Here is a 21,578-nt window from a genome sequence, read left to right as displayed (position 1 = left end):
GCTGTTCTCAAATTAACATTAATTTCTCATATGGAGTTTTGATTCACGGCATGTTGTGATGAAGGGTTTACAGGACATGTTCATGATCAGATCAGTTGCTAATATTGATAATACATTATACTTATGCTTCTATCGTGAAAAGAATAGCTAGTTCACACAAAAATTAATATACTATCATCATTTACACTACCCCTCAAAGGTACTTTTGAACTTTCTATTCAAAGAATTGTGAAAAAAGTATCGGTTTCCGTAAAAATATTAAGCTGTAACTGTTTTCAACAATGATAATAATGAGAAATGTTTCTTGAGCAGCAAATCAGCATATTAGAATGATTTCTGTTGGATCATGTGACACTGAAGACTGGAGTAATGATGCTGAAAATTCAGCATTGACATCACAGGAGTATATTACATTTATTTTAAATTGTAATAGTATTTCACTGTACTATTGTTTTCACTGGATTCTTGATCAAATATCCATCCATGGGTTATGCTTGATATAAAACAGCCAAGACTGTACATGCGCAAAAACACAGTCTGCCAATCCGTCTGTTTTTTTTTGACAACAGCCACTCAAGCTTCCAAAAAATCCCTTGATGTGATTTATTTCCAACAACACACTACAGAATGACCCTTTATAGATATAAACTTGGCACAAATTCAATTACGGCCATGGTTTCAAATTCATATCAGTTTTAGTTATTTATTACAAAGGTGGTCGCTTTTTCATAACATGTGATGTGTTATTTCAGTCTGAATACTCTAAAATTATCTATAGGCATAGTGAGAATGTGTTTGAAATTAAGGACTTTTTTTCATCTAGGTCTTCCATAACAACACTGTTATGAAGAAAACAGTGTTAGTATTGTACGCTTTGTGTTCATGCATCCACAAAACCAGACATTCAGAAATATCTGATTGGAGATAAGCAAGTTTAGTCAGTCCTGAAAAAAACTGAACATCTTCCCTGCATTCTTAGTATTGTACTCTTTGTGTTCATGCAACCACATAACCTGACATTCAGAAATATCTGATTGGAGATAAGCAAGTTTAATCAGTGCCGAAAGAAACTGAACATCTTCCCTGCATTTTTACAGGATGAGGTGTATTGATTGTAAAGCCAGCATTCATCATGCTCCATCATTACAAGATGCACATGGCACGGTATAGAAGGATCTGCCAGTCATCCAGAGTATGAAAGATTATAATGACAGAAGTTGAAGTTTCAACTGAAAATTCTCAGTGAACCTATCAGCAGCCCCATGTGGAAAAAAGACCACACAGTCAAGTCAAGTCACCTTTATTTGTATAGTGCTTTATACTATACAGATTGTGTCAAAGCAGCTTTACAGTGGCAAAAAGGAAAATAGTTTATCAATAATGCAAGAGGACAATAACAAACAGTCATTTTTCCAAGTTAAAGTCAGTTCAGTGATGATTCAGTGATGTCATCATCCAGTTCAGCTCTCTTTCAATAGTGTCTGTGCAATCAGGCAAGCATCCCCAACTAAGCAAGCCAAAGGCGACAGAGGCAAGGAACCAAAACTCCATTGGTGACAGAAATTAAGAAAAAACCTTGGGAGAAACCAGGCTCAGTTGGGGGGCCAGTTCTCCTCTAGACAGACGAAACCAGCATGGTGTGGTTTAATTCCAGGCTGCAACACAGGTCAGATTTGTGCAGAGGACTTGTCTGGTTCCCATAGTCTTGTCCAGATGGCCGTCTAGTTGACATGGTCTTCACAGGGAATCTGTCTCTAGGGCTCATCTAGTTGACATGGTCTCCGCTGACATTCAGGGCTGTAGGTGCTGGTCCACCGTCTGGTCTGGATACAGACTGGATCTGGGTCGCTGCAGTGACCTCGGAATAAGAATGAAAGAGACAAATATTAGCGTAGATGCCATTCTTCTTATGATGTAACGAGTACATCGGGTGTTATGGGAAGTGTTCCGGGTTCTGGTTGACCTAATAAATGCAGGCTAACAATCCTTTAACAGATTTGAGTTATAGAAATGTGATAGTGTGTTATGTGTATGCCAGGGTTAAAGAGATGGGTCTTTAATCTAGATTTAAGCAGACAGAGTGTGTCTGCCTCCTGAACAATGCTAGGTAGATTGTTCCAGAGTTTGGGCGCTAAATAGTAAAAAGATCTGCTGCCCGTGTTGATTTTGATATTCTAGGTATTTTCAAATGGCCAGAGTTTTGAGATTGCAGCAGACGTGAAGGACTATAATGTGATATGAGCTCGCTCAAGTATTGAGGAGCTAAACCATTTAGGGCTTTAAGTAACTAGCAAGATGTTCCTAACTGATGACAAAGAATTGACTGTGCAGCCATCAAGTTTTAGACAGTGTTTTAGGTTATTACATGCAGAGGTTTTTGGTCCAATAATTAAAACTTCATTTTTTTTCAGAATTTAGCAGCAGGAAATTACTAGTCATCCTGCTTTTTTATATCAACTGTGCATTCCGTTAGTTTTGCGAATTGGTATGTTTCGTCGGGACGCGAAGAAATATAGAGCTGAGTATCATCAGCATAACAGTGAAGGCTAACAACATGTTTCCTGATGATATCTCCCAAGGGTAACACGTAAAGCATGAAAAGCAGCGGTCCTAGTACTGAGCCTTGTGGTACTTCATACTGTACTTGCAATCAATATGATACCTCTTCATTCACTGCTACAAACTGATGACCATCAGATAAGTAAGATTTTAACAATGCCAATGCAATTCCACTAATGCCAACATAATTTTGTAGTCTACTCAAAAAGATGTAGTGGTCAATAGTGACAAACACAGTGCCGAGATCCAGTAGCACTAATAGAGAAATACAACCACGATCAGATAATAAGAGCAGGTCATTTGTAACTCTGATGAGAGCAGTCTCAGTATGATATGGTCTAAATCCTAACTGGAAATCCTCACAGATACCATTTCTCTCTAAGAAGGAACATAGCTGAGAGGATACTACCTTTTCTAGTATTTTTGACAGAAAAGGGAGATTTTAGCCTTGTTATCGGGTCCCTATGGAAAATTTCAGTAATGATGCTGTAATCTCATATCACAGTCACAGTTTGTGTTTGTCAACTTTTTTCTTTGGTAAATTGCATCAGAGATGATTCCTTACAATCAAATGTACCCGTACAAGATGCTATCCGTGCCAAGAAACTATTTTTAGCTTAGGATGTGGCCTCCGAAGGTGAAAGTATGCGATTGTTTTGCAATAGTTGTGCATGGAGATGGATTAATCAGAGATAAATCAGTTAATTTGGAATTGGGAAAGACAATTTGTTTTGGTCCAACATTCCCCTGGGTTTTGAAACAGACTGCTAGCTTGTAATGGCTTGTTTAAAAAAAGCTGGCACACAACCCAGAGCGTTTGATTATTTCACAGCGCAAATTGATGCAGTTCAGCTCTTGGCTGCCCATAAAGGTCATTATGTTCCATTTGGTAAGAAAGCAGGAGCTGAATTGGTCTTTTTGTTGCCTCTATTTGGACAAGAATCTCTGAATAATTAGTCTGCACAGACACCTGTTACACAAACACCTGCACGAGAATCGATTTCTGTCTCTGTGTGCAATTTCAGTGTACTAGACTGTTTATATTTCATTTCAGTTAGTTCATGTTTTTACCTAAAATGAGCCAAGATTCTATCTATCTATCTTCTAAATGTATTTTAGTAGTTCGTTGACAGTTTTATATGTTATTAGGGATGCACAATATTACGTTATCGGAATCAGCTGATAAAGGCTTAAAATGTAAACATCAGCATCGGCCGATTTGAAAAAATTGATGTCTATATGCCTTGCCGATAAGAGGAATAGCTCACATGTGCTCAGGGTGTGCTAGCGATAAGATCACGTCAGCAGTGTGGTCATTCTTGAAGTGAACTTTTGCCTAAATGATGATTAGATTCACTGTTTTGGATTGCTGCATTTAATTTGAGAATGTACATATATGATGTGTCCGGTGTGCGACTAGTGCAGCATGTGTCACTAGTGTAGCAGCAGCAGCCTCCCACTGGTCCAAATGCCCGTCTTGTAAGGCGGTTTATTTATTTATGGGGAGCTGTAGGCCTACTTGTAATAAAATGAAAAGTAAAATACACAAATAACATTAAGATACTTGTGTTTCTGTTGCTTGCATGAATAAAATTCACAAACATGACACTTGTAAATTAAATAATTTAATATGTTAGGCCTACAGATTTATAAATTAATATGTAATATATTTTTTTCAAATGGAATATGAAAACTTAAATACAAGGAGCTCTAAAATATTTTTTTAAAGAATTTTTACAGCTCTTTTGCTTTAGACCATCTATTAATGTTAAATCCACAAATAAAATGTTAAGGTAAAAAAAAAAACTGAAAAAAAAACAGCAGAGATTGATTTTATTACAGTTATTTTCAAAGCTTTCAATGTATTCTAATTAAAGAACTTTAATAATATGTATTAGTTCTAACAAGTAAGTTTTTGCTCAAAACTAACCAAAATTAAAAATAATTTGTTTATAATTTCTGCACAGGAGAGAGGTGTTTTTTCAAAACAAAAGGAAATATATATATCGGTATCGCTATTGGCCAAAATGAGTTGAATAATATCGGCATATAGGATATCAACAAAAATCTAATATCATGCACCCCTAATTATAGTTAGTTAGTTGATAGTTACTTTGTTTAAAGTTAAAGAAATTAAAATATATCAACTAACTATTTAGTAACTAAGTTATTAATTGGTAGTTTAGTTAATAATTACATAATTGATAGAAGGTAACTAACTAACTTGTTTAAACTAAGCTGTGAAACAGTCAATAAGCTACTAACCAAATTTTTAATAAGGTGATCTAAAATAAAAAGTATTCACCCCTTTTATATGACATTCCTAATCTCTTACTGGCTTAACAAAGTCGTTTTAGAATTTTAAAAAGAATAGTTTTAGAAGGATTTCTAAGTCATTGATTGATTATTCCTTGGAGTACAGTTGAATCAATGATTAAGAAATGGAAAGTGACTGTGTAAAAAGGACTTTTTGGGGGCCAACAAGATATCAATGACAACTCTGAAGAGTTATTGGCTTCAGCGGCCAAGATTATAGAAACTGCTTACAACTACTGCCTCACTAGTCACAGCTTAATAAATGAGTGACAGAGTGGCAAAGAGAAAGCCACTGCTTAAAAAATGTCATATGACATCTCGGCTACAGTTGCAAGTAGGCATGTGGGAGACTCTGAAGCCAGCTGGATTAAGGTTCTGTGGTCTTTTTGGCCATCAGACTACATGGCATGTCTGGTGTGAGCCAAACATCGTCAGAAACACACCATCCCAACTGTGAAGCGTGGTGGCGGTGGTGGCATCATGTTGTTCGGATGCTTCTTTTCAGCAGGTCCTAGATGGATTGAGAGAGTAAAATAAACAGGGGAATCATGGAGGAAAACGTGATGGAGTCTGCTGGACATTTGTGATTTGGGAGATTTGTTTTCCATCATGATAGTGCCCACAAACATAAAGCCAAAGCTAAAGGAATGCCTTCAAAACAATGTTAATGTTTTTTTTTGGAGTGGCCAGATCTCAATCCAGTTGAAAATTTGTGGCTGTCCACTCATAATCTTCATACAACCTGATATCTATCGTTCTATATATTGTTCTATCGTACAACCTGAATTCATTGTACTTTTCTGCACCGATCTTAGATAACAGATTTTATCGGATCATAATTAAAGCTCCATGTAATTCAGTTCCTACTGAGATTAGTCTTCCAGCACATCAGTTTTTCCAAGTTTATGTGAGATGCAGATCAGGCAAGGCTCTGAATGGAATATATTTATCATGTTTACATTTTTGGAGTGTCAGAAGACATCAAGGCTCACATTAAAATCTGAAAAGGGTAGTTTAAACTTAATTGGCTCCAGTGAGCTCCAGGCACCCTTGTTTTCCACTCCTGTTGGCTTGAGAAATGTCTTCCCCCTCTAATGCTGCCCGTCTCCGTCAAAGGCCGTGCCAGACCACATGAACTACCCTTTATAATGGCAGAAATGGCATTAATGGAATAAAATGCTCCACTTGTTGTTTTGGAACAGCTAGTTTTTGTTCCATCACCTTACATCAGAGCTTCTCGAGAATTACGTACATCCTCAGTCAGCCTTTTCAGAAGCTCTGTTAGAACTGCAGGCTGACCTAGTACTCTTGTTTGGGCAGCAAGCTAGAATTTTGAATGACACATTTATACAAATGCACTTTTAATGTCATTCAAGGAAATAAAAACCTATAAAAAAAACTATTAAACTGACGTAAAATGTACTAAACCTACTGTAGGCTCTAAAAATAAAAATTTGTCATGGAACAGAATAGCAATCCTATTTGAAAACAGTGCGTTTTGATGTTTTTGTACTGTTGTAGACCTTTGTTGTCCATTAAGGCCATAGAAAATCTCTGCAGTAGTTGACAGGCAATACAAATGAGACTCTGTCATGTTGCTACTGGGTCATTGAAATTTGACCATAATTGTTGTTTAATGGCCACTGGGAAACCCATCATTCTGATTGAGAGTCTAAAGGGAGCTATGCTAGACACATAGCCATGAAGTGGAGCAGACTTTGGCTTTCATATGCTTTCACACACACTGTATTCCCTCTGTCAAAAAACATAAGACATATGCATTTTGGACTGAAACCCCCACTGGGGACAGCTGTATGTCCAGATTCTCAGTATTTAGAAAATGAAATATTGTTAAACTGATTAAATTTTTTTTGGCACTGAGTAAGCATGACCATAAGAGGTTCTCTGCATCTCAGGCTCTGTCACCATGTAGTATTAGTGGCACTTCAAAGAGTCAGGACCAAAATAAACCAGCTATGTAATCGAAGAGCAGAACAGATTTAAATCAGTGACACATGAAATTCCTGGGTCCACTTCACATAGTATTCATGAGAGAAGAAAAGCCTTGTTTTCCCAGCTGCGTATATGATTAGAGCTCTAATGGGGTTGTATATTTATAGCATTATGGATTTGCGTGACTTTTCATCACTTGTTTCACCCATAACTTTTCTTGACCACAGTCACTTATTATTATTTTTTTTAATGTGAATAATATTTCTCTGCTACATTAAATCATCTGCATAAAAGACACGCAATATTTTTTTTTTCTTTAGAAATAATTATAAACGATTCAAAAACAGTTCACACGGACCATGTTTTTACATTTCACTCCACTACTTTTTCATATGTTTTTCTATGCAAACATGCACGGGTGTGATTGACCATTGTGCTTGTGTCTTTTGCATCTTGTTGTGCATTACACAATGTTTCAAAAACGGGCTCAAGTTAAAAGTAGTTTAACTTGAAAAAAAAACAAACATCTCTAGACCTTGTGGGTCATTCATTTTATTATTTAAAACATTAACTGAAATATATACTTAATGTGTATTATATTTTGTTATATAAAAAAACTTATTAAATGTAGAAGTTAAACTTATTTTAATTTAGCTAGTTACCAAGGCAACATTACTCGTTTTCATTAGTGCCCCTATTTCGAATATTGCCTTTCGTGCAGTGTGTAATGGAGCTGTAATGTAAACAGTCTGCAAAGCTGTAAAGCAGAAAGTGACATGATAAACAAAGTTATTGTCTCCCAAAAGAAAGAATCAACTCTGAACAGCCTAAACGAGTCGTCAGTAAGCAAACTGGGTACTGAAGTACACACGGAAGTGGGATTCGAACTGATGCCTCAGTACCCAGTTTATTTGAACCTGCTAGCTCCACTGAATCACAACCTGTAAGTATGATAAATAATAGATGATTATATTTTCTATCAAGCATTCAAAATATGAAACTATGGCACTGTACGCGGTAGACCAATCACAACAGACTGGGCCATCTGACCAATCAGAGCAGAGTAGGCTCATGGAAAGGAGGGATTTAGAGAGAGACTGAATCTTAGAACTGCTTCGAACGAATTGTTGAAAAATAAGGTTTTATATATATATATATTATATGTGTATATTTTGAAAAAAAAAAAAAGTGTTTTTTTTTACCTTACATGCATGTAAACCACCTATTGTTGGAGACTCCCCCCAAAAAACGCAACAGAATGACTAAATCTTGATTAAATCTAATTCAAAATATTAACAAATACTATAATAGTGTATCAATGACACTAAAATTACACTGGATTGATCATGTAATTATTTTTAATAATCAATTGGCAATCCTAGTAAAATACACATTATTATTTTCCATTCTATTTTTCTAACCTAATAGCCTCTCTCATAACATTTTTTTTATAATACTTTTTCCACATCTTTTGTTCAGTTCCATTTGTTAAGATGACTGTCTGCCAAAATGATTATTATTAAGATTAAACAGTCTCATCCACAGTAATGTTATGCAATCCCTCAGTTATCTGTAATTTCTTCGGCGTAAGGTAGCCAAAAGTAATTTTGCAGAGTTTATACTGTTAAATGAGATGCTGTTTTTTTTAGGATAAACTATTTCCAGATGCGGCCCGTCAGAGATTTTAACTGGAATAGACAAAGTACATTTCAGTGGCACATGTGAACTGCGACTTGCTGAAGGACATCCGTGAAAGATGAAGTCCAAACACATGATGTTCTCTTTGACTTTTCCTTTCCATTTGGTAGACTTTTCGATTATATTTGAATCACACATGGTTTGTAGCATGTTTTGTGCTGTTTGCATGCAGCACACCATCACAGTCCAATTCACCAGCAATCCTGAATTTTATCCTGAAGCTTCTGTCAAAAACACATGGTCACAAGACAGTGTTCTGAATGCTTCTGATAGCATCATGTTAAATAGTTGTTGTGATTGGCCTGCAGGTGGCTGGAGGTGGGTGTGGTTAACCTGACCTGTACGCAGTATTGGGTGATTTATCTGCGGGTGCTGCAGGAGGCCATCTGGCCTGGAGGAAGTCTGCCGGCTCAACCCAGACCCCACCGCAGCCAGCAGCAGAAACAGGAGAGCAGAGAGCAGGCTCTGCAGTGCCTTATGAAACTACTGCCAGGTGAGACGCCACATAATATGTACTTATACACTATTGTTCAAAAGTTTGGAGATTTTTATTTTTTTTGAAGAAATTAATGCTTTTATTCAGCAAGGACACATTAAATTGATTCAAAGTGACAGCAAAGACATTTGTAATTTGACAAAAATTTTTATTTCAAATAAATGTTTTCAACTTTCTATTAATCGAAGAATCCTGAAGATATTAAGCAGCACAACTAGTTAACTAAAACTAAACTAAAACCATCAAAAATGCTTACCATAAACAATTGCTTAAAATAAAATATAAAAAAACTTTATTTCAGCTAATTGCAAAGGCAACATTTCTCATTTTGATTGTTTAACTTGATGTACTAAAATGACTAAAACTAATACTGAAATAAATAAGCAAACAAACATACATGACAAAAACAAAATAAAATTAAAAAACTAAAACTTTTAATTAAAATTAAAATAGAAATTATAAAAATAAAAACGGATTTAAAATATTAATAACTATAATAGTATCTAAATGATACTAATGTAAAAGAACACTGATCTGTACCTACTACTAGTACAAATACAGAGATTTCCACTGACAATTAAAGGATAGATCATTTGTAAATGGCATAATCTGACTATTTTTTTCACCTCTTTAAGTGACTGATAGATCAGTAATTGATTCAGAATAAAAAAGCAACTGAATGCATTAATGTGTTAAATATTAAGAAAATTAAGAGACCAATCATGCATGCATGCAAGTATTTTAATTGACTGAATTTGAACTTCTCGGTGAACATTTTCAATTCAAATTCTTTTTAGCATTTGGTTTTGGATGGAATGAGTAAAATTAGAGCTTGGAAAAACAAGCTTGCACATTTTGCAATCAAGCTTGCTTTGGAAAATAGAAATAGAAAATAGCCATTCAGACAAACTGAAAATAGAAAATGGTGATTCAGACAAACAGCTGTTTAGTAACACAACACCATTGCTCAGGAGATGAATCAATGAATCAAAACATGAACAAGAGAAGTTCAGGGGAAACCACCTCTCAACAGAAAATGACTGTTCTTCATCAGTAGTTTGGTTTGGTCCAGCACATCTCTGTGTGCCTTGACCGAGTTTGCTGAGTTTATTGTGGTGTTCTGTGTTTTTACAGATCTGATCTCTGATATGCTGGGCTCTGAGAAGTACAAGATATCTTGGCAGATGGTTGTGGATTCTTTTCAGGACCCCACAATTAACAGGTGTGTTTGAGTACTAAACAGACGGAGATAAAAATCAGCACCACAGTCACTTATGAAATATGTCACACTCCAACATACATATTTATGAGGTTAATAACGTTGACTGGAAATTCCATGTAGTTTTAAAAATGCTGCAAAAATAGTAGCATTTCGAGTGTTTTTAACGGTATGTGGCTGTAAAAGTGCATAAATATTTCATGAGGCAAGCAGACATGGCCTAGAGAACATGTGGCTTTAATGGTTAAAATGGTCAGGTTGTAAATTACTTACATCATCTTGTTATGGCACAGTAAGTAAGCGATGCCGATAAAAGAATGCAAAAAGTGTGCTTTCAATAGATACATTGCTGTGCGCTGTTATCAGGGCGCCTCGTGACATCTTTGTAGACTGTTACCACAGTGGGATGCATGATTTATTCTCACCGGCTTGGATTTCAAGAGAGCTGCTCTTTGATTTACTAGAACATGCTGTAGTCTGCTGTAAATGTCCAGATGAAGCAGATGCTGTTACAATCAGTTATACATTGACTCAATATCCTTTGCTTTATGAGCTGTGTCCTTAGCAGACAGTATACAGAGGGGGGAAGGCAACAAGGCATGTCCAAATCCAGAGTCTGCGTAACATCCTGTCCACTAAGAAACCTTAATCTGGCTGGTTTTTGAAGGCAGCACAGATGATCATCCACCGCTTTGGGACTTTTGATGGAAAGCATAAAATGGCATCTGAATGAGTGCTTGAAAGGAGTTCATTTGAAATGTCCATCTTTTCAGTTTTATGAACTTAAGACTCCATTTCTACCGTGAAATAAACGTTTTCGTTACTCGGTTACTTACCTTTAAAGCTCGTTTACATTTTTACTGACTGGATAGTGACTTATTTTGAAAGATTAACTTATTTTTATTTTTTTTATTAATCTTATTATTAATAAGAATAAGAAAAGGAATAAATGATCATATTGATACTACTATTACTCCTTATAATAATACTAATAGTAGAAGTAGTAATTTTATTAATTTATAAATAATTTTCAAATACATTTATGATGACATTAATATATATTTATTTATTTATTAATTTAGAAATAAATACACTAATTAATAAAAAAGTTATGTATTATTTATTCATTTATTATTAATTCATGAAGAAATACATGTATTCATAAATGTATTCATTTATTAGCCTATTTGTTTATTAACTGTATGTATTATTGATTTATTAACTAAATTTCATTATTAAATAATTACATTTCATTAATTTAATTATTATTAATTTATAAATACACTTTACATGTATTTATTATTAATTAATAGATGTATTTTTATTTTATTTTACTATAGGAATCAATATGCTGCAGGGTGCTTTTGTACTGTTCATTCATTTAATTTACAACAGAATGCATAATTTTTAATGTTTTTTAGAAAGTCAAATTCAATTTGAATTCACATTTAGTGTGATGATTTGAATTCAGTTTTATTGTCATAGAGAAGAATGAGCTTGATATTACACTGCAAGCAATTATAAATTTGCTTCAAAACTTAGAATTTTTTTAATTTGCAAAGTAATGTATGAAAGTAATCTTCCCATGGTTCTTGAGAATACAGTATGTGTGTTCAGGATGTAGCTGTGCTTGTGACCTCCTGTGACTGTTTATATCTTGCAGGCATCTTGTGTACTGCATCTGGGATCTGCTTATCGAGTTTCTCATCCCTGAGGCATCTGATGGGGACTTTCAGAAAACACTTCTGCACAGCCTGTCCAAAAACGCTGAGAAGCTGCCACCATAGGTGTGCTGGGGCAGACTGGACACATAAACACACTTGCCTACATACATGCGTATCTCATACAAACATGTGATCGGTTCAAATATTAGGTGGAAATACAGGCAGGAACATGTGATCAAGAAAGTGTGGATTTGGATTCATGACACCCCGTGTCTGGCACCAATTTGGTCTCTCTGTTTCTGGGACACATTGCGCACATCCGAGCAGGCATTGATTAATGACCACCTGTTTTGTGTTTTATCAAACCACAAGTCCAATCTCTAAAGCCCGACATACCGGATCTGAATTAGTCGCAAGTTCTCCAACTTTTATCCACCTTGTTCCCACATCAGCTTTGGGCAAAGCTCTTACAGATGGACTGTGCAGATCATTTCTGCACCATCCTATTACGTGTTTGCGGCCTTTCAGTCTTGATATACCTTGAGCTTACACACATTCCCTTCTTGTGCACATATGCACTTGATAATTTTGCTTCACACCTTCTTCAGAGATGCTTTAGAGGCTGTATCAGCCTTATCTCTAAGATAAAGCCTATTTTTCCAGAAGTTTCCTCTTTAAGTATGAAATTCATCACATCTGCGTCTGGGGTCACGGTAATGCTGTAAGAGCTTTGTGTGCTCTCAGCCAACTTGTGAAGCCTTTAAATGTAATGTCTCTATTCACAACCTCTACTTAAGTGGTTAGATGCTGACATAAAGCCTCTACGGAAAAAGAAAAGGTCATGTTGATTCAGCAAAAATGGCCAGTTTTCAGCATTTGTCTTATTTACTCTGTAATTGAAGTATGCATACAAGTTATCTTAGCGAGATAGTTCACCCAAAAAGGACATTTCTGTCATTCTTTACTTATTTTCATGTCATTCCAATCCTGTATTACTTCTTTTTTTTTTTTTGTGGAATATAACATATTTTTTTGAGATAAGGTTTTTTTTTCTTATAATGGAAGTCAATAGGCACCAAAACTGTTACCAACACTATAAAATGTATTTTGTGTTTTGCAGAAAAAAAAAGTCATACAGGTTTAGATACAATTTTTGGGTGAACTACTCCTTTAAATTTGTTTATTTCTTTAGATGTACATTACAAAGCAGCTGAGTTCTAACAACAAATAATAGAGAATTACATAGTTCTGGTTTGTGGTTTACATATTTTGTTAGAATTCTAGCACAATGAAATGATGTCTTAATTGCCTTAATGTGTATAAATAATTTAATTCAGTTTAAAAAAAACTATCAAATTGATGCACATGTAACTCTTAAAACATCTGAAAAAAAAAACAGCCTTGTCATTCCTTAATATAATGTGTACATAGTTCTGGTTTGTGGTTTACATATTTTGTTAGAATTCTAGCACAATGAAATGATGTCTTAATTGCCTTAATGTGTATAAATAATTTAATTCAGTTTAAAAAAAAACTATCAAATTGATGCACATGTAACTCTTAAAACATCTGAAAAAAAAAACAGCCTTGTCATTCCTTAATATAATGTGTAATTAGTTTCCAAATCTTAAAAGTATTACTGTCAAAGTTTGTTTTATTAGCATTAATATGTCATCTAGTCACCATTCCGCTTGCACAAACTACCTAGTAGTTGCATGCAGATTTAGATTCACGTTTTGCACTGTGAACCCTTTTGCCCAGTATGCATTACAGTGGCTTAATGGCTTTGTTACACTGCACTTGTTCTTAAAGCGCTCAATGTTGCACTATTTGTAATTTTGTAAGTGATCTGGTAATTTATGTTGTAGGCTTTATGTTGTTCTGATGTATACTGAAGTAACATTATAAAGCAGTTGATATTGTCATTGAATTCAGTGGAGATGCATTTTACAGAGAAATTGACACTTATTTTTGAATTGCTTTCAGTTTCGGTTAGCATGTTACACTTATTTGTATTAACTTATTCGAACTTAATTGTGATTCAGTTTGCATTTAAAACATAGCAAAAAAAAAAAAAAAAACACCAAGATATTAAATGATGCAAACAAATCTACCAAAATATGAACAGAAACTGTTTCTGCTTCTTTTGGTCACATTTAGTCACGTTTAGTTCAAGTAGATTGTTTGACCAAGTGTTTCAGTCAAACTTTTGGATTACAAAATTGTTTTCCGGCAATATAATCTACGGTTGTTAGTAATACACGAGCCTCACATGATAAAGATTACCATGTTTTGTCGAATGGCTGAAGTTAAGTGAACTATGATTTGAAACGGCACTTCTCAACTAAAACGATGTAATAAAATCACAAACAATATAATTCTATTGGAAGCATTTTGAATGAACATAATTTGGTAACACTTTCTAAGGAAGTCCTAATGCTTCAAACAGCTGTTTCTTCATTGACATGCTGTCACCTTAATGTACCTGTCTATCTATTTTATTCCATTCAGTTAATACTCCACCCCCCCCACTATTAAAGTGAAAACATCAGTGCGTCATCATGTTAATTCACATGGTCAGTTGAAAACATGCTAAATCCCGCTCATGCTAAATAATACTATGCTGTTCCATTATATGAGATTACAAACACAGACTTCTTGGAGCTAAACATCCAGATTTCCTAGAATTTGGTGGAAAACATCTCTAAACCTTGGAAAAAAGGTCTAGATCCAAAATCAACAGAAATTGATGAACAAAGAGACGTCGGATTATTGAAATCAGATCAAGTATCTGGGACTAATTTTGGAGGTCGACAAAATGAGTTTGGCAAGCTGGCAAGTCTTAAGAGTGAGTAGTCATGACTCTTTATCTTAGAGATCACTGATCCCTGTCACAACAAAATACAGCCTAATAAATCCTGCTGATGCATCCCCACAGCAATCACTGATAAACAGACAAACATCTGTCTGTAGTTCTATTGTTCACCCACAGCCCTCAAACAGTGTAACAACACTCCACACTTTTTTTTTTTTTTTTTTTTTAGAAAACTGTCTGGTTTTATTTATTTGTTTTAATGTGCTAAACTGTGTATTAACATGTGTACCTCTTAAATATATTTTATATTACATCTTTGAAGTTCAAGTGCGTGTTTTTATATTAGTTTTGAATGTGTCTATTTAAAGTATTTAAAGTAAACACATGTGGCACGTGAATACAAACTAACAATTTCAATAGTATCTTAAAGGGGTCATATGATGTTGCTAAAAAGAACATTATTTTGTGTATTTGGTGTAATGAAATGTGTTTATGCGGTTTAAGGTTCAAAAAACACATTATTTTCCACATACTGTACATTATTGTTTCTCAAAGAGATATTCTTTATAAAAGTTAAGAGTCAGCCACACCTACCTAAAACGGCTCGTTCTAACACGCCCCCACATACCTACGTCACTATTTGGGCGGCGTTATGCAACTCTTCCCAGATAGTGACGTAGGTATGTGGGGTGTGTTAGAACGAGCCGTTTTAGGTAGGCGTGGCTGACTCTTACCTTTTATAAAGAATATCTCTTTGGATTTGAGACTTTAGTCTTTGCAACTTTACAGATCTTCTTTATGCACCAAGAGCTTGTAACACTCCAAAGAGAAAGGAAAAATTGAAATCGCATCATATGACCCCTTTAATTATTTTGCTAACAGAAACCTTAAATCATGTTCTTTTGACCTTTGCACTATTGGAAATGTGCCAGTACATCCCCACAAGCAGTTCCTACAAATATTGGGAAACACTCAGCAGAGTAGTAATACTATGGTGTTAGACCACAGAGCACAGGAATGTCCTGAGGTGCTACAGACCTGGAACGGTTCACTTTACACTTAGTCATCAGTGACGTCTTGGTCAGTGGAAGAATTAGGCCTGTCATGAAGACCACACTGTAAATATCCAGTGTCCACAGCATGTTTGACAAATATAATGGTTATAATAATAATAATAATAATCATTACAAATCTGGGCTGGTAACTGAATGATTGTAGGTTCAAACCCAGTAAGGTGCAAAACACAAGAGTCAATGGGTGACCAAAGCTGCCAGTCTCTTAATACTCACCAATGCTGCATTTATTTGATCAAAAATACAGTAATGTGAAAAATTATTACAGTTTTTAAAAGAACTGTTTTGTGTTTTAGAATATTTTTTAAAATGTAGTTTTTTCCTTTATGCAAAGCTGAATTGTCAGCATCATAGTCTTCAGTGTCACGTGATCCTTCAAAAATCATTCTAATATGCTGATTTGCTGCTCAAGAAACGTTTTTTATTATTATCAATGAAACGCTTAATATTTTTTTTGTGGAAATATTGTGCTAGTTTTTTAATGAATAGAAATGGTTTGAATACGATTGAAATATATCATAACGACATATTGTAACAATGTACAAGTCTTAACTATTACTTTTTATTAATTTTAAGCATTAATTTAAAGCTTAATAAAATTATTTCGAAAAAAAAAAAAAATCTTAATTACCCCATACTTGTAAATGGTGTTTATTGTTTTAGATTCCACAGAAGAAAGTAAGTCATACAGGTTTGAAACAACATGGGGGTGAGTAAATGATGACAGAATCTTCATTTTTGGGCAAACTATAAATTTCAGACTGTTCTTAATGCAAAACTGTCATAAGGTGACTTAGAATATAGTGCAAAAGTTGCATAGACCAGTGTTTCCCAACTGGGGTGCCGTGTAAAAAATCCTTTTTTAATATTTTTAAATTCAAATTGTTCAAAAAAGCAGCTATTATATAATATCCATTTCTGATGCATTATAACTAGCTATCTCACAATGTTTACATATGAATAAAAGCCTACATTAAAATCTGTCATATAAATTGGTCTCTTCATCAGAAATTAGCCTTCTGATTGCCACCATTGATGGACAATTTTTAATATTAAAAATATCTGTATGACATTATATTCTGCAGTTCTTCCCTGTTGTACCGAATATCTACACGTTTCAAATTATCATATCGAAGTTAGAAATTCAAATATTGTGACAAAATTAATTTTGTAGGGTGCCACAAGTTTGTTAAAATTTCCAAAGGGTGCCGCGACTAAAAAAAGGTTGGGAAACACTGGCATAGACTACTACTTTTATCATGTTTTTTAAGGTGCTTTATGTCCATTTTTAAGGTTGCCAGCCATTGGTCACCATTCACTTTAATTGTTTGTAAAAGAGCAGTTTGGACAGTTTTCTAAATATCTCCTTTTGTGTTCCACAGAAGACAGAACGTCATACCATTTTGGCATGACAAAAGGGTGAATAAAAGTTGCATTTTTGATTGAACGACGCGTTTCAGAAAGGCGGGGCATAGAGGAGAAACAATAATGTACAGTATGTGGAAAATAATGTGTTTTTTGAACCTTAAACCACATAAACACATTTCATTACACCAAATACACAAAATAATGTTCTTTTTAGCAGCATCATATGACCCCTTTAAGGCTCGTTCTGTTTCAGTGCATGGGAATAGACAGGAAGAGAATGTCAACACCTTAGAGCTGCAGGTGAAGATGATGAAAACCCAGACGGTTGTGTGTTTGATTGTTTCTGGCTCTGCATTTAGATCTTTTGAGTCATTTCAAAATATTTTAGTTTGACTTCATATTAAGTTATCTCCTGCTCAGGCTGGCTAGTGGTAGTGTTCCTTCATTTCATTCATGTGGAGCGTGAGCACTTCAGTATTTAAACCAATAAATCATCAGCTGCACTGCAACGACGAAAGGACACTCGTAATTGATCCTGGCTTTATGTATTTTTGGCCATGTTGAACATTTTGGCCCTACACATATTTATGTACTAATAATTAGATTTCTTTTTTGTAAGCCTGTTGAATAATTGAAGATTAGCATGAACCTCAAGCCCATCCTCATCTATGTGGAAAACACATGGCTTCACAGAGGTTATGCAACCACTTGCTGAACGTTTATTCTGCAGGACCGTTTGACAAGCTTTAGTTTTGGCAAAATGAGATGCATGTTTTTTATATTTTATATTTTATACTTATTGTTTGTCTCCTGATCTTATGTAACAAAATACAAGCATGTATGCGTTAGATTAAGACACTCGTGTTGATGCCAAAGAACGTTTCATCTGGTCTCTGGTTTGTGTTATCCAGCGGCTTTAGTCCCGGCCAACGAGACGTGTTTAACATATCACTGGATCTGTCATGTCCTTTTAGTGTCTTTATACATTTGTAATAATCAAGGACAGTATATTGTACCTGTTGTGGAATAAAGATTGTGGTGTAGTTTTCTGTGACAGTGCCTCCTGCTGACCGCCTAGTGCTTATATTCAGCATTCGCTCTTCGCTCTTTCTGACATATTTATATATAGTCAGCCGTGTGAAAACACAACGCAATAAATCTTTCAACTTGCAGTTGGTTATTCATCATATAATTAGTGTTTACGTGCATTTAGAGAGTTCATAACTTATCTGAGTGGAGCTTTTGTTCTTGTTCTGCCAGCAGAAGGAGTCCTAGAGCTGTTGGTATTTTAAGGATAGTCTGGTTTCCAACCACAAGGTGGCAGGATAAGCAAAGACTAAAAGATGCGGCACAAAGACCCCAAAACACATCTCGAGATAAGAAAATATTAAAACAAGTGGAAACAAATTATCTTTTCTCAGAACTATTCACGTTTCTGAGACATTTTTGCCTTTAATCTTAAACCTTTAAAATTATGTCAAGGTGATATTTCCACCAAATGTTTAATAACTAAAGAGTGTCCAAATAATATATACACTACCATTCAAAACTGTGGAATCTTTTATATATGTAAGAATGTGTCTTAAGCTCACAGAGACTGTATTTATTTGATCTTATTTGATCAGAATACAGTAAAAACAGTTATATTGTGAAACATTATTACAATCTAAAATAATGTTTTCTATTTGAATATATTTTGAAATGTAATTTATTCCTGTAATGTCAAAGCTGAGTTTTCAGCATCATTACTCCAGTCTTCAGTGTCACATGATCCTTCAGAAATCATTCTAATCTGCTGATTTGCTGCTCAAGAAACATTTCTTATTATTATCAATGTTGAAAACAGTTGTGCTGCTTAATATTTTTGTTTCAGGTTTCAGGATTTAAATTTTTTTTTCAGGATTATTTGATTAAAAGTTCAAAAGAACAGCATTTATTTGTAATCGAAATGTTTTTGTAACATTATAAATGTCTGTTCTGTCACTTTTATCAATTTAATGATTTTTTGTGAATAGAAATATTTAGTTCTTAATAAATAAATATGTAAATAACTTACTGACCCCAATTTTTTTAATGGTAGTATGTGTGTTTATATATATATATATATATATATATATATATCAGTTTGCCCTTTCTTTTCTTTCTTCAACACCTCAACCAACATCTGCACGGCTAAATAAAAGCTCGGCTTTCACGATGATGCATTCATTTTTAACCAGAACCACACTGAACTCACTTTGGCTAAGAAATACGAAGGCGTCTAATAGTAGAGGAGAGTTATGAGAGTAGGGAGATACTGAAGTACCTAAATGACTGCGCTCTTCAGGTCATCTCCGTTTAACACAGTTTAAAGGGGCTGTGATCACGCTCGGATAGATCTTTCTGACGGCCGCTGTCTGTACCGTGCTTTACATTGGCGCGTGATCAAAGCCTGAACCTGTTTTGATCTTCCACGTTTCAGGAGACTTTTACATAGCAGCATTTATAAGCAGATTGAGAGCAGAATTAGCCATTGTCTGCTGAGGGGCTTGTAGGGGCCGATCCAGGATATAGACACTGTGTTCTGTGTGAACCTTTGGTGGTCTTTGTAATAACAAAAGAGCGTTTTTCCATTGCAAGAAACCGTACAGATGTTATCAGTGGGAACATAGACAATAACACCTCAGATTGATGATGACATTTCAGATGATTTATTGCCAGATTATGAAAGTTATGCTGTGGTGATTTATTTATTACTCAACTCAACTCGTACGTACTAGTTTTGCACTGTAAACAGACGTCTGAGTCATTTTCTAAAACAAGATCACTTTGACATGCTAAGCAAATACGGACTAATTCAAAGCATAATGATGTTAATCTGATAGCTGAAGATCGTCTGAGAAGCACATTTTAGTATGTACTGTATTCGTTCGATTTTAGTAAGATGGTATTTTAGTATCAGTGAAATTACTATTATAGTTTTTATTAATACTTTGAATTAGTTACAATTTTTATACTTTATGTTTTCATTATACACACACACACACACACACACACAATGTGTGTATATATATATACATACATTTTTTTGGCTAAAGTTTTAATAATTTTGTTTTTGTAATTTTATTATTTTATTTTAGTTTTAATTATTTTCTTCAAGCTTAACTAAATGACATGAGAAATGTGGCAATTTTCTAAAGTAAAATAAAATTAATTGATCTATTTTTATGTTTTAGTTTAGTTTCTATATTTTTAATTATGTTTATTTATTTATATATAACTGTATATATATATATATATAGTTTTAATTTTAGATAACTATAATAACCCTGCTGAGAAGCAACATCCAGTTATCATAGATTTGAGATTTGTGCACATTTAATGTCTGAGACACAAGCAGGAGTGCGGAAATACTGAAAATCAGTATTAAATGTGATATTGCTTTTATAGATCAAATCTATAAAGAATGCAGTATTTAGTAGTTTTTTTTTGTTTTTTAAAAATAAAATGTATACAAAATTTATTTTTCTTTACTAGCATAATTTTTTGTCCCTTTGACAATTGAATTACTTTGAATTTCATTTATTTTATAGTTTTAGAATTGGACTATTTTATTATTGATATCATTAATATAGCATTATATGATTATTAATATAATATTATAAAAATTCATAAGTATAATACTAGTTGGGGATTTCATATGAACTTTTTACTATCTGATTTATAGTTAAAACTTAACCCTCAATAAGCTTGTTGTAACAAAACAAAAAACAAAAAACTATAAATTCATATGAAATCACACAAAATTGTAAAATTCTTACAAATTGCCATGATACTCTACAGTCAGACTACAGAAGCGGTAGTATCTGTTTTATAGATCAAATCTATAAAGAATGCAGTATTTAGTAGTTTTTTTTTGTTTTTGTTTTTTTAAAAATGTATACAAAATTTATTTTTCTTTACTAGCATAATTTTTTGTCCCTTTGACAATTGAATTACTTTGAATTTCATTTATTTTATAGTTTTAGAATTGGACTATTTTATTATTGATATCATTAATATAGCATTATATGATTATTAATATAATATTATAAAAATTCATAAGTATAATACTAGTTGGGGATTTCATATGAACTTTTTACTATCTGATTTATAGTTAAAACTTAACCCTCAATAAGCTTGTTGTAACAAAACAAAAAACTATAAATTCATATGAAATCACACAAAATTGTAAAATTCTTACAAATTGCCATGATACTCTACAGTCAAACTACAGAAGCGGTAGTATCTGTTTACGTCTGTGTTTGTGTGTAGACTACGGACAGACTACAGTCTTCTTTGAAAGATATTGTGTTTGTCAAGTCTATGTACCGCTCAGGAGATGACTTTACTTTCTGGAAAACAGCTGATCAACTGTAGAAAAAGCAATTGACAATAC

The 21,578-nt window shown here is 34.0% G+C and overlaps 1 protein-coding gene across 3 annotated transcripts in view; it reads left to right on the top strand.

Annotated features, from left to right (window-relative positions):
• Positions 1-12,873, top strand: part of LOC107728781 (sorting nexin-19-like) — a 29,619-nt gene extending 16,746 nt beyond the window's left edge. For 2 of the 3 annotated variants that reach the window (XM_016539057.1, XM_016539056.1), the window contains exons 10-12: positions 8,835-9,019; positions 10,157-10,244; positions 11,905-12,873. In XM_016539057.1, the coding sequence (XP_016394543.1) occupies positions 8,835-9,019; positions 10,157-10,244; positions 11,905-12,028 (397 nt within the window). In that variant the 3' untranslated portion in view covers positions 12,029-12,873. Of the gene's footprint in view, positions 1-8,834; positions 9,020-10,156; positions 10,245-11,904 lie in introns of those variants that run through there. The other variant, XM_016539060.1, reaches the window with a different exon arrangement.
• Positions 12,874-21,578: the final 8,705 nt, after the last annotated feature.

This window comes from Sinocyclocheilus rhinocerous, unplaced genomic scaffold, assembly GCF_001515625.1.
Source record: "Sinocyclocheilus rhinocerous isolate Xijiao unplaced genomic scaffold, SAMN03320098_v1.1 scaffold4625, whole genome shotgun sequence".
NCBI lineage: Eukaryota > Metazoa > Chordata > Actinopteri > Cypriniformes > Cyprinidae > Sinocyclocheilus > Sinocyclocheilus rhinocerous.
The sequence above is the reverse complement of the archived record's forward strand: the minus strand, read 5'-3'. Positions and strand labels throughout refer to the sequence as shown.